The sequence below is a fragment of the Perca flavescens genome, chromosome 16 (genome assembly GCF_004354835.1).
Source record: "Perca flavescens isolate YP-PL-M2 chromosome 16, PFLA_1.0, whole genome shotgun sequence".
Lineage (NCBI taxonomy): Eukaryota > Metazoa > Chordata > Actinopteri > Perciformes > Percidae > Perca > Perca flavescens.
In genome coordinates this window covers 26,677,039-26,690,997 of record NC_041346.1, presented here as the reverse complement: position 1 = coordinate 26,690,997, position 13,959 = coordinate 26,677,039, and the positions used below count along the sequence as shown (strand labels likewise).

Below are 13,959 nucleotides of genomic sequence, written 5' to 3'. Positions count from 1 at the left end.
CTATCACGTAGACTACACCACTGTTAAAAACTTAGTATACCAGAGGATATTTACTCTCATAACGTTCATAAATGATTCCAGTATACTGTATCTGTTTCTCTCTTTTTTTCACATTCATAGTGCCATACTGTGTGAGTTCTGTAATAAAATGTTAAAAATGACTGAAATAAGTAGTTGACAACAGATAATCTACAATGATAACAGATTAATTGTTTCAGTAATTTGATGGTTACAGCTTCTTGGATGGGATCAATTTGCGTTTCTTTCTTGTCTTACATGACAGTGAACTGAATATCTTTGGCTTTTGGATTGTCGGTCAGACAAAACAAGACAGTTGAAGATCACTTTGGGCTTGAGGACATTGTGATGGACATGTTTTAGTATTGTTTTGATGTTTTACAAAACCTAAGAGTCACTCGAGAAAACAATCGGCAGATTTATCGATATTGTACATAATCGGTGTGGACAAGGAATGCGACTCATCGAATGCAGTTCAGTCTGCACATTATTTCCACAAAACTGCACGCATCCACCCAAAATATAAAGAATACAGTAAAGAAGCAAATGAACATAGTTTCCTCTTCCAAACCACAGAAATCAATAGTATCATCTAATTCATATTTAACTCAAACACTTGAGGTTACTTCTCTGATTGCATTTGTAATGCAGTAGGCTACGCTATTTATAATAAAAATAAATAATAATAATAAAGTAGGCCTATATGTTATCTTATCTGTATTATCTATCTATAATACAGACAGATAAAGATATATATTGTACATATCTATCCATCCATCCATCTATCCATATTAAAAAAACAAACAGGCCTACATCTGACTGACAAAGAGCTGTCACACTATTCACACAAAAAAAGTTGGTAAACTTTTCAAAGTAAAGGCTAGGAGGGCCATCCAAGTCAAGTTCTTTCTATCTATCTATCTATCTATCTATCTATCTATCTATCTATCTATCTATCTATCTATCTATATATAGGCTTATATACAGTACAGGCCAAAGGTTTGGACACACCTTCTCATTCAATGTGTTTCTTTATTTTCATGACTATTTACATTGTAGATTCTCACTGAAGGCATCAAAACTATGAATGACACATATGGAATAATGTACTTAACAAAAAAGTGTGAAATAACTGAAAACATGTCTCATATTTTAGATTTTTCAAAGTAGCCACCCTTTGCTTTTTTTGATAACTCTACAAACCCTTGGTGTTCTCTCAGTGAGCTTCATGAGGTAGTCACCTGAAATGGTTTTCACTTCACAGGTGTGCTTTGTCAGGGTTAATTAGTGGAATTTGTTCCCTTATTAATAAAAAAGCAAAGGGTGGCTACTTCGAAGAATCTTAAAAAATAAGACATGTTTTCAGTTATTTTACACTTTTTTGTTTAGTACATAATTCCATATGTGTTCATTCATAGTTGTGATGCCTTCAGTGAGAATCTACAATGTAAATAGTCATGAAAATAAAAAGGAAACGAATTTGAATGAGAAGGTGTGTCCAAACTTTTGGCCTGTACTGTATGTATGTCTGTCTGTCTGTCTATTTATATCTAGGCCTTTCAAGCCTACCAGAGAGGTTATATTTCAAGAAGGAAAAAAAATATAGGCTATTAAGTAAATATCTGTGGGGTATGTTATAAGTTATGAAACAAATATCAAGGTACTAAAATCTGCTAAATTACATCAATGTCATTAATGTGTTTGTATGTTCTTCGTGGTTCCCTGATCTCCATAGAAACCTCTGAAGGGAAACCCAGACTGGAGTAAACCGGGCGGGTAGGCGGGTCCCTGATGACGGTACACAAAGGTAGTCTCGGGGTGTGTCCCTCGGTTTAAGTTGTTTATCGACATTTAAGAAGTCGTTGGAAGCATTCTGCTGAACAGGACTTGCGCCCGAGAGCGTGTGAAGGACACAGACATGGATTTAATTCGGTTACTGTCGCTGCTCTTTTTTATTTTCTGCTGCTTTTCTGCCTCTCATGCTACAGGTAAGACCGGCGGTTTCCCTGTGTTTATTGTGTCGAAAAGCGAGCTAGCTTACATAAAGGCGTCACGAGACTCACCTCAAGAGATTAAAACGCACATTAATATTGAAGTAGCCCATATTACGCTAAATGTTTTTGAACGTTAATTGTTGTCGTAATTAGAGAGACTTTTTTTTTTGACGGAATTGGTCCGCTTCCAAGCAACAGGTGTGTCGTATTATGAATATTAGCCTAAACTGTAAGGTATTTGATTGCGTAGCTTCCTCTTTAACGTTAGCCTAATGTTACATTGCAATACTTCAGTTAGTAGGCTAATAGTTGTAGTTATATTTATTAGGACTGCAACTAATGATAATTTTCATTAGGCTATAATGTCTGCCAATGCCAATATTGCCAATAACTCTTTCCTGACCCTTTTTAGCCTAAAAACGGTCAGGAATTAATGAAAAAATGTCCTAAGTGACATGTTCATGTAACAATTTAAGTAGGCTACACTGTCAGTCAGTATCAGTTTATAATGATATCAATCAGAGAAAAGCAGCTAATCCTCACTTTTAAAAATGCGGGACTATCAAGTATCAGGAAAGAACGAAAACTGTCATTTAACATTTTTTAGTAAACTGTCCGACCAACATTCCTCCACCCAAAAACTACTAAAATCCGGAGAAAAGCAGCTAATCCTCACTTTTTATTCACTTAATCTTGTTATTTCACTGAGAGAGCTCTATTAAGAAGCTGAGCTCAAGGAATGTTTAACATTTTGTTTGGTAAATGACTTAAATCAGGGGTGTCAAACTCAACTTCACCAGGGGCCACACTGAAAAATGAGAATCACAATAAGGGCCAGACATGTATAGTTTACTGAAATGCTTTTATTTAAAAGTCGATTATCTTTGGCTGTTTTATTGCATTTCTCATATAGCTTTCTCACGTACAGTTTGGTCGACATAAAACCCTAAAAAAGTAAGCCAAAAAAAGTTTCTTAGCCATCATAGAATATAGCAAAACATGAAAAACAAAGATTTAAATTTTTTTTAAAGCAGGCTACCACACAGCTGAACCTGTTTCACAGCCTGAATATGTAAACTCTCTGGTTGTGGGGGGGGGGATTTCTGAGGCTCAAAGTCAGCAAATCTTCCATAATCTTCTTTAAGTGTGACTGACTTTTTTTTGGTGTTGTGCACAGCTAGGCGGGCCAATATTAGTTGTGAACCTAAATTGATATGTGGGCCGGATCAAAATTTACAAGGGGCCGGATTTGGCCCACGAGCCTTGAGTTTGACACATGACTTAAATGATTAATTGATTATCATGTCAGCCCTAATAAGTATTTCATCTTGTCATATTGTTTTAGGTAAAGGACGGGGATTCTTTGGAGTTGAGGACCTTTCAAACTCAAACCAATATATTGTGGACCAGGCAGCATCTGACACACTGAAGGGCGGTCTCACCACAGTCTTCCTCCCAATCGTCTACATCATCGTGTTTGCGTTGGGACTTCCTGCCAACGGCATGGCCGTCTGGGTGTTCCTCTTCCGAACCAAGAAGAAGCACCCGTCGTCCATCTACATGGCCAACCTGGCTCTGGCCGACCTGCTTTATATCGTTTGGATACCTTTAAAAATCTCCTACCATTTAAACGGCAACGACTGGATCTACGGAGAGCCGCTGTGCAAAGTCCTCGTGGGCTTCTTCTACGGGAACATGTATAGCTCCATCCTTTTCATCGCCTGCCTCAGCGTGCAGAGGTACTGGGTGGTGGCTCACCCTCTGTCCCAGCAGAGGAAGAACAACAAAGTGGCTGTGGGTGTCTGCGTGGCCATCTGGTCTTTCATCTGGCTCACCACCACGCCTCTGTACCTGTATGACCAAACCGCCAAACTCAAAGACCTCAACATCACAACTTGCCACGATGTCAACATCATAAAGGACCCACGGGATCCATTCCCTTCCGTGCAGCTGCCGTACTTCTACTTCATCTTCATGGGTCTGGTGGTGTTCCTCGTCCCGTGCGTAGTGATCGTCGTGGCCTACGTTCTGTTACTCAGGGCTCTGGGGAACGGCTTGGAGAACAGCAGCGCCGGAAAGAACCGCCAGAAAGCCGTGCTGCTGATCGGGATCGTTCTGGTGACGTTCCTAGTGTGCTTCATCCCCAGTAACATCATGCTGGTGGTGCACTACTCTCTGCTAAAAGACGGAGTGGTAAATAATGGTTATGCCTTCTACATCTCCACGTTATGCCTGGCCAGCCTCAACAGCTGCCTGGACCCGTTTATCTACTACTTTGTGTCGGAGGACTTCAGGAACCACGTGAAGAACACGCTGCTGTGCAGGAGCAGCAGGACTGTAGAGAGGATGAGGGTTTCGTTCAGCTCCCTGAAATACTCCAAGAAGAGCAAGTCGTACACGTCGAGTAGCGGCAACACGCAGAGCAGCTCTTGTTAGAGACAAGATCAGTAAAGGAGAGCAGCAACAACAAAAAATGACTCAATACGATATCCTGCCTGTGCTTGCTCTGGTTTACTGAAAACATGGCATCGTACACACCTTGTGGCACTGAGACACAGATAGGTCTGTAATAAAGGACAAAAGGCCAATCAGTCATAACCAGGTGACCTCATCAGTCACATCATATAACCAAATATGAACTGTAAATGTGAAGATGACACATTATTTTAAAATGAATATGACTTCATTATGAACTGTTGTTAAGTGTTCATGTGTGAAACATGACTACATGTTTTCTTTTTCTGATATAAATGGAGAGAATGCCTTTTTAAAGACTGCCTTTGAGTCCTCTTGGCTGCACAAAATGAGGTCTTTTAACCCGAGAATGTGACTAGTTAGTTCACTGCACTCAAGATCTTTTAAATCAGTGAACATCTGTATGAAAAGCACTAAACTAACCGGATGTATTCAGAGGAAAGTATACGTGTAGGTTTTGTCAAATCAACAACCCAACCTTCTTAATGTTAACTTGTGTTTTTAGACACGTTCCTGTTTGATCCCGTCCTTTTTTTTTCGTGAGTGTTGACTTACTTTTGAGTGATGAGGAAATAAGGTGGCCCTGTTACATTTTTTTTTTTTTTTAAATAAATTATAAAACAAGATGCAGTTTCTGTGATACTTCCTTGATATGACGTAACCGGTTTAAATTTTCTTTTTCTGTGGCGTGAGTCACAGGCCTTCTTTATCATCATGCAGCCGGAGATGAAATGTAGACTCACTGTCATCGGTCGTTCTCTTCGCCTTTCGTGGGAATGTTAGGAATTCATGGAATGGGTAGTAGTCTTCTTTTAGTGTCACAAAGGACAAAAAACATTTTTTTTTTTTTTTTTTTTTTTTTTTTTTTTTAAAACAAGTCTTTTAATGTTTAGTTAGTTGTTAATCATAGAAACGGTGAGCAAAAAAGGGTGTTTGAGTGGAGTGGGTTAAAGAATGTTTGAGAGTTTGATGAGGCCTGTTGTGATGATGACCTAAAAAGGTTGTCCTCCCGCTAGTTTCAGTCGCCACCTTTCACCTGTATGTGAAACAGAAAACTTTCAAGAAACGCACCTCGCTTTCCTATTTATATTTATTTATTGATACACACCGTGCCTTTCCCATCTTTAGGTCTTAAAATCAGCCTTTCTCTCATTAAATTTTTTAAACTTGAAGCTCATACAGTCTGTGTTTTAGTCATTTTACTTTAAGTACAAATCACCTCCCTTATACAACACATTGTCTTCTAAAAGACAGTATGCTGTCAACAAAGGAGTACTGTGAATTAAAGTGAATGCATGAATGCTCCTTGTCTTTCATCTCTAGATAAGAAGTCCGTCAACTGCCGTGTTTCCAGCAACAGCCCCACCCAAAGAGAGTCTTTACCCTCCCCCAGGTACGCACACAGACTGTGAATTGTGATGGTTTCCTGTGTAATGACTGGTTCAGGCAGAGCTCCGGGATGTTTTAAAGGGGTAAATGATTGTCGTGCGTTTAAGTGTCCTTTTACCTTTTGTCAGCACTCTGTGAAATAGCTTCATTTTACATGTTGGGGACGGAGCCACTCCCTAGCTTTGTTACATTCACACAGTTAACACTGTGTTACCTGGGCCAACACAAACACTCATAAATCAGGTTTTGTCATTTATTAACTTTTTTTTTTTTTTAACCAAGCACCCTGTGCAGTTCATAAAATGGCGCCAGTAAAAGAATTTTTGAAATTTGAAAGCGATTGTGTGTCTGATAGTTGTATAAAACAGACAGGGGAAAAAAAAGGTAATGTAATACCTGTTAAATAGAACAGAAACATTGGATGGGATTTGTAAAAGTTGGGAAATCATTTGCAGAGGTGGAATGTAAACAAATTCCATTTACTCACGTTACTGTAATTGAGTTGTTTTTTGTGTACTCTTACTTTTTAAAGTAGTTTTTTTTTTTTAACTGTACTTTTACTTTCACTTAGGTATGTTTTTTAAGTAAAGTATAAGTATTGTGTATTTTAAATCCCATCTGTTAGTGAGTAAAAGAAGGAAATCTCTAATGTTGTTTTACAGTAAGTCTGTCAACAAACAAACATTCAAAGCAGCTTTGTGCACTTATCAAATCACAAAAGGCTGGGATTTGATCATATAGGTGTAAATAAGATATTAAATAAGTATAAACAAACTATACTATACTATATTATTATTATTACTACACTATATTCCCCCACCCCACCCTCTGGCTGCTCATTACCAGGACTTTTGCCACATAATTAAAAAAATAAAATGATGTGCAGCTGCAGTTATAAAACAGAACGTTTGGAAAAGAAAGTCCAGAAGTGTCAAAAAGGTAGAAAAACCTGACAAAAACGTCGAAAAAACGTGTTGAAAAGGATGTAAAAATGTTGAAAAAAATTTTGAAACCAACCTGCGTGATTATGCAATTTGAAATTGAAAACTGAATCACGCCCTATGCACAGTTTCTGTTAAAAGATACAGATATACAACTGTTAATACACAGATATTTTTGTATTTTTTGTGATATTAGTGTAGGATTGAATGGCAGCTATATCATTGGTTGCGCTTTCAAAAGCTCAGCGGCAACTAGGTCAAGTTGAAATAATTTCAATTTTGAGTGCAGAGCAAAGCGGGAAATCCAAGCGCTGCGCTACGCCAGCGGCAGCGCATTGGAACCAATGGAACCAATGGAACGGCCTGGCTTAACATGCTTAGTTTTTCTCAGAATAGCAAACATGGAACATTTGCACAGCTTTGCTATGACAGTCATGAGAGGTTGGCGTTTGGTATGGCAAGAATGGGAAGTCTTCCATAATATTGGACTAGGATCGTTGCTCACATGCAATTTACCATTACCATTTCCACTCAATTGTACTAGAATAACTGGTACAAAGGTTTGGGTTTGTTGACGCATCATGTGAATGCAGTGTTCCTACAATAAACACGGCGTGTTGCAACAGACTATATTGTTGAAAACCAGAAACACGCCAAACCAGTTCTGACTGCCAGTGTTGTTGCCAAGCGTATGGAAACAAAGAGAGGAGAGTCACAGTGTGGGACTAGATCACAGCCAGAACACAGCTACTCTGACCAACTGTGGAAGTAAACTAGAGATCTTCTGATACTGATGCCAGTATCGGAAAAAAAGCCTCCGATACTGCTTAAAACGCTGGTATCCGTATCGGCAAGTACTGGAATTTATGCACCGATCCGATATCACGTAATAGTTATGTGCTGACTGTCCACTGGCCCACTGTTTACCTCTTACACTGTTTACACTTTTTACACTGTTTACTGGCTATGTTGGCCCATACGCTCAACCCTTCCCTCCCTCCTTCCCCCAGCCTGGACTGAGGTCTAAATTAATACTTGAACAATGGCTGTGACCCTATTACTTCAAACCTCTAATACTGACGGTTGATTTGTCTCTATCCGACTGTCCACTTTATTCCCTTATAATGCCCATATTTAATTTAATAATTTGTTTTACTTTATCCTGGCACTGCTATAGTTTTTATATTACTATGTCTACATTATTCTCTTATATTGTCCACATTTAGTTCCTTAGGCTACATGGTACTGCTTCTTTCGCTACTGACTCACTGCACTTCTTGTTTGACATCATTATATATGCCAGTGGTTCTCAAACTTTTTCACGTCAAGGACCCCTAAACTAACACAAAAGAGATCATGGACCCCCCCCACCCCCCCATGTGATAGGGTTATATCCCGAGGTCCCCCACCTGTTAGGATTTTAGCTTTTAGCTGTTTTATTAAAGATAGTGTATAAAACCCATGCTCCAAATAGTCATTTGTTGGGGGACCCCCTGGAACCCCCTCAAGGACCCCTGACGGTCCCCGGAACCCTCTTTGAGAACCACATATACAGACCACAGATACATGCTACTGTACAAAACAGAAAAGTGTGTATCTTTTGTTTGACTGGAGTTAAATCCTTTAAAGTTAGTCATTGTAGAAGCTGCTGTTTGCTCAATTTTGTGCTGTTTGCAGCGTCCCCTCTCTGATTTGTGTTGGGATGAAGGGGTCCTCTGCTGGTTTGTTTGTTGAAGTGCAAGTAATACCACATATAAGTGAATAAACCACATTTTCCCACAAAGGTTAAGTAGTCACTACTTCAGTAGACATTTATTGGATTGCCACATTATTTCTGCTTTGAAAACAGCCACATATTTTATACATTTGGCTTTATTCTAAAATGTGAAAAATCTCTTGAGCGAGCTCTATCGGTCCAACGTAGTAAGATATTTTGAAGAATAACACCTGCTGCTGTAAATGCAAAGGCATGAATGAAATATTCATTTTTCTTTTTTTCACAGTTGTGTCACAAAGGTATTGTCTTTTTGGGGAGTTTTATTAAGAACTCCTTCTGTAAGAGCATGTTGTCTCAAAAGAGATGGACAGATTAGTATTGCGGCCACGCATCATACTAGGGTGCAGCTAAAAGACCGCTATTCATGCGTGTGAGTGAGAGGGTCAGAGCTGAGGAGCGAGAGAGGGACAATGTACGTGCTAACACGTGTGAAATCATTCTGACAGATCACACCGTCTACTATCAGCAAATACTCAATAAAAGAGTTCAGAACAGGAGAAATGACATAATAACACCAACACATTAACAGAAATGGGAAATCTCTGTGAATGAGAGATACATGCACAACAGTACAGGATCATCTATAATATCATTGTACACGAAACAGAAGTAAAAGATAATTCTTCTCAACAACTTACCACAGAGTCAAATGTTAGACTGATAATCAGCTCCTAAACGGTGAGAGAGCAGTGGAAGACATCAAATAAAAAGGGTGAGTCAGTATAATAATATCATAAAGACAAACGGTAGAGAAAGAAACTGGTTGGAAAAAAAACCAAATGTGTTAGAGTGAGTGCAGGTACAAAAGAGGCAGTTTGAGTCAAAAAGCGACCGAGTCAATGAGAGACGAATTCAAGCTCTTTAGTCTTTTGTCCCTTTCATCTCGTCTGGCTCCTCCACGGCAGCGTGGCTCAGGGGAGTTGGCACGGTGTGGGTGCCCCCGAGCCAGTCCCAGTGAGAGAAGAATGGGGCAAAGTTAGTGTTGGGCCGCTGGTGGTGAGCATCATGCTTGGGCGGACCACCCCACAGGCCAAAGGGCACCAGGTTGTGTATGGCCCACGGGAAGTCGTAGCCGCAGTGGTCCTCGGTGGAAATGTAGATGTTGAAGACCATGAAGCCCCATGTTGTGAGGCAGTGGCACTGGAGCATGATGGGGTCTACTGTAGCCCAAAATCCCAAGTTGAATAACTCGCATCCAGACAGGTACTGGGTGACGAGGCTGAAGGGCTGGTTGTACTGGTGGTGCACGGCGTGGACCGTGCGGTACAGCCACGGTATCCGGTGGTGCAACAGGTGCCACAGGTAATACTGGAAGTCAAAGACCAGCGTGCAGCCCAGGATGCCCAGGAAGAAGCTCCGGAGAGTGGGTGCCTCGCAGGGCAACAGGCTGGGCGGCCTCCACAGCCACTGCGCCACCGCAGCGGGAAAGATGTACAGCAGATGGTTGTAGATGGTGACTCCCAGCGTATCCCAGATGTTGGGCCAGGTGACGGCTCTGTGAGGATGGAGCCTGTAGCGGTTAATGCAGGGCCAGGTGGGAGCCAGCAGGTCAAGCAGCGTGTAAAGACCAACCACGAAGAAGTAGGTGGTGACGGAGAGCACCACGGGGCACAGAGGGCTTCTCAGGAGGTCATGGTGGTTCTGGTGGAGGTAGTCCCAGACGGGCTGCAGGACCAAGCCCTGGGACTGGGCCCCGGTCATGTCCCCATCCGACACACAGGATAAAGTTCCACGTAACCTGCCTGTGCTCATCACTAACGTGGCTTTCTCTTCCCAAAGAGGCCGACCAGAGGGGATTATTGTTTAACAAGCCCTAGGAGTGAATGAGCAGGGTGAGATCCAATCAGCTTCCTCGTATAGGTTAGGAAACAGCAAATTGTCTGGTGATGTCGTGCCAAATTGGACAGGCAGACTGTCTTAGCCTTTTATATATGTGCAAGCCCCACCTCCACTCCCCCCCCACCTACCCCCCGCTTTTTAAAAGAAGGCGCTCTGTAAAGGACCTTTTTCATGGGCACAAGGACTGCAGCCAGGATTCAAGAGCGGGGCCACAACGGCTCTCATTTTTTGACCCAAATCATGGAGAGAGCGCTTCCGTTTACTTGTGATCTTGACTTTATCAGAAAAAAAAAACTACAGGAGCTGTGTGTGTGTTTTTAGCTGTTAACATTATCGGAATGAAAGAATGAAAGCATTACATAAGGCCTGTAACAGTGAGTTATATATTCACTGCTGCGTGTTAATAATCAGCCTGTTAATGCTTCTGCCTCGCATTCATACATCATAAAGCACATACAGTACACATAACACACACACACACACACACACACACACACACACACACACACACAACAGGAGCCCAAATGAGTCATTAATCATAGAAAAGCTGTCAAACGAGAAATGAATTGAAAAGCCCTTTCTTTGATGCTGGACTGTAGTGGGCTCATTGCTCAGTTTGAGTTTGTTTATAGAAAAAAAGGAACCGGGGCAGCGACCACAGCTCTTGTTTCTATGGTGCAACACAATCATTTTGTAGCGAGCGGAGGTCTCACTAAATATCATGTGATACCACATGCTACATAGTCAGACATTAGGGTCATTTAACATATATACGCTCCTACTGTTATCACGTATATTATGTTTCATTAGATTCTATCACAATGATCAACTTTCAAGAGAGAAGCAGTGAGAAAGGAGCCTGGACACCAAATGTTTCATTACAGCATTGCAACACAAAACACATGAAATACTCTTTGGAGTTTTTTCCACAGACATAAATGCAGCTGATATGACAAGAGACATGACTCAAATTTGAATGATTTAATAATACATTTAAAAACACACAGCGAATCAATACCAGTGGTGGAATGTATCTGTTTACATTTACTCAAGTACTAGAGATGGCCCGATACCATTTTTTGCTTCCCGATAACGATTCCAATACCTGAACTTGCGTATCGGCTGATACCGAGTAACGATCCAATACCAGTGCGTCCTATATTTTATTATGTTTTAACAACTGTATACTACTATCCCTGTATGGTTGTGATATTATTTCTATTTTTGTTGTCGGTCTGGCTCAGGTTAAACTCTGTGAAACATGAACAAACACTAACAATGAATGCCGTAGACTCTGTCAAGTCAGTTATAACGGAAAAAGAACATAAATAAACTACTTTAACGTAGATTTTCTTTAGGGCTTTATTACATGGTATCGGATCGGTGCATAATCTCCAGTACTTCCCGATACCGATACCAGCGTTTTAGGCAGTATCGGAGCCGATACCGATACTGGTATCGGTATCGGACCATCTCTATCAAGTGCTGTACTTAAGTACAATTACTTGAGTATTTCCATTTTATTTTGCTTCATCCTCAGAGTCTGGGTCTGCCGAGGTTTCTTCCTAAAAGGGAGTTTTTCCTTGCCACTGTCGCAATAGCCACTGCTAACGCTTGCTCTTGAGGGAATTACTGTAATTGTTGGGGCTTTGTAAATTATAGAGTGTGGTCTAGACCTACTCTATCTGATCTGATATATGATTTGATACTATAAATAAAATTGAATTGAATTGAATCCTCTCAGAGAGAAATATTGTACTTTTGACTTAAATACATTTATGTATTATAGATTAAATGGTCCATAACAACGACCTTCCACTTCCGGGATTGCCCCGTTGCCGCCAGAAATTTGCCGTGTGTCCTTCTTTTGGACCGGATGTCCGTTACCTAACCCTTTCTTTGTGTTGTAATTTTAAACTATGGTCGGTTAATGAGGACTATGGTTAAATGCTCCTCAGATCTCTCCAGGGTAAATCCAGACAGCTAGCTAGACTATCTGCCCAATCTGAGTTTTCTGTTGCACGACTAAAATAACTTTTGAATGTACACACGTTCCACCAAAACAAGTTCCTTCCCGAGGCTGTTTTTCAGAGGCACCGTGGCTCTGCCTGGTGCTTAGCTCCGCCCAAGACGATTGTGATTGGTTTAAAGAAATGCAAATAAACCAAAGCATGTTTTTCTCCCATCCCGGAAATGCTGTGTGGACTAGCCAGACCTTCCGCCGCGGCGCTGTGGAGGAGGGTCTGGCAAAGCGAGACTATAGATTAAACTACTCAGCAGCATATAAAGTAATTAAAGTTAGCTTCACTTTACCAGCTGCAACATTAAAGTGATGAACACATTAATGCATCAATAATAATATAATCCAGTAATATATATTATTCTGAAATGGGCCATTCTGCATAATGAGTATTTTTGCTTTTGTTACTTTAAGTGTGTTTTGATGCTAATACTTTTGTACTTTTGCTTAAATAACATTTTGAATGCAGTACTTTTACTTCAGTAAAATATTCTCCCACCACTGATCAATACCCATTAATGTAACTTCAGGCAAACATTAGTGCAACGTGCACCATTTTCTTATAAAGGCTGTCCAATTCCGGCACCATCTATCGTGACTTCACAGTCCGGAGTTGTCTTCATCAAACAATAATACAAAAGGTCAAAAACATATCTAACCGTTCCCGGGTCTCAACAAACAAAAAAATAAATAAATAAATAAAACAAATGTATGAGATTCAAAGTCTATTATTAACTTCGTAAAAGCAGTTGAGAAAACAATTTCACCACACGTTGCATTTAATAGCCATCCTGATGCTTTCAGTCATATCGTGATCTTCATCAGCAGATTGAAGTTTGCCCTGTTGGAATCGTAGATGTTCACATGTCCACTCGTTGTCCACATGGCCTCAAACGCTGAGGTTCAAAGTTATTCTTGACATTGGATACAGAAATTGAGAAGTACATTTAATTATGACAAATATAATTTTATACATCTGTTGCTTCACATTTTTCAAAGGCTTTTTGCAATTTATGCTTATCAAGGAGAGGAACAAAGTAAAATCAGTGACACAATTTAGAAGTGGAATGATACAGTAGTAGTGTGTGCAGTGTGGGGAAACACAAGATGTAGAGCAATAAAAACATACATTGTTTCTAGAGCATGGGGCTGGGTATCGTTCAAATAGTTTAGACACCAGTACTGATATCAATAACGTGACTTCGATACCGGTTTCTAAAAGATACTTTTTCGATACCAATTTTATAAACAAAAAAAAACAACAACATTACATCACGGCACAAATGTTTTTATTCATTTTTGAGCTCCTACTACATGAGCCCCGTCTCTGTGGGTAACAAAGAGTTTTTTTCCTGCGTGTCTGTACAACGTGTAACGTTAGACAGCCATTCACAAACATTATCAGAGCTTGATAGAAGCATGCTGCGTGCTTATTGGCTCACTGACGCTGATGAGATTTACTCATTTAGGTATTGAAATTTGGTATTGAATGACACATTTTTTCAA

At 40.3% G+C, this 13,959-nt stretch overlaps 2 protein-coding genes across 2 annotated transcripts; one reads left to right on the top strand and one right to left on the bottom strand.

Moving 5' to 3' along the window:
- The first annotated feature begins 1,753 nt into the window (after positions 1-1,753).
- On the top strand, positions 1,754-5,307 carry f2rl1.2 (coagulation factor II (thrombin) receptor-like 1, tandem duplicate 2). Its single transcript, XM_028601781.1, has 2 exons — positions 1,754-2,006; positions 3,358-5,307. The coding sequence occupies exons 1-2, from the start codon at positions 1,937-1,939 to the stop codon at positions 4,446-4,448; spliced, it is 1,161 nt and encodes a 386-aa protein (XP_028457582.1). The 5' UTR covers positions 1,754-1,936; the 3' UTR covers positions 4,449-5,307.
- Positions 5,308-9,455: 4,148 nt separating this feature from the next.
- ch25hl2 (cholesterol 25-hydroxylase like 2) lies at positions 9,456-10,295 on the bottom strand. The gene has a single exon (XM_028600872.1). The coding sequence runs from the start codon at positions 10,293-10,295 to the stop codon at positions 9,456-9,458; it is 840 nt and encodes a 279-aa protein (XP_028456673.1).
- Positions 10,296-13,959: the final 3,664 nt, after the last annotated feature.

Bases quoted from the DNA above. Each gene is read 5' to 3' on its own strand.
- f2rl1.2 (XM_028601781.1), top strand. From the start codon at position 1,937: ATGGATTTAATTCGGTTACTGTCGCTGCTCTTTTTTATTTTCTGCTGC. The intron at 2,007-3,357 runs GTAAGACCGGCG...ATATTGTTTTAG, and splicing joins TTCTGCCTCTCATGCTACAG to GTAAAGGACGGGGATTCTTT.
- ch25hl2 (XM_028600872.1), bottom strand. From the start codon at position 10,295: ATGACCGGGGCCCAGTCCCAGGGCTTGGTCCTGCAGCCCGTCTGGGAC.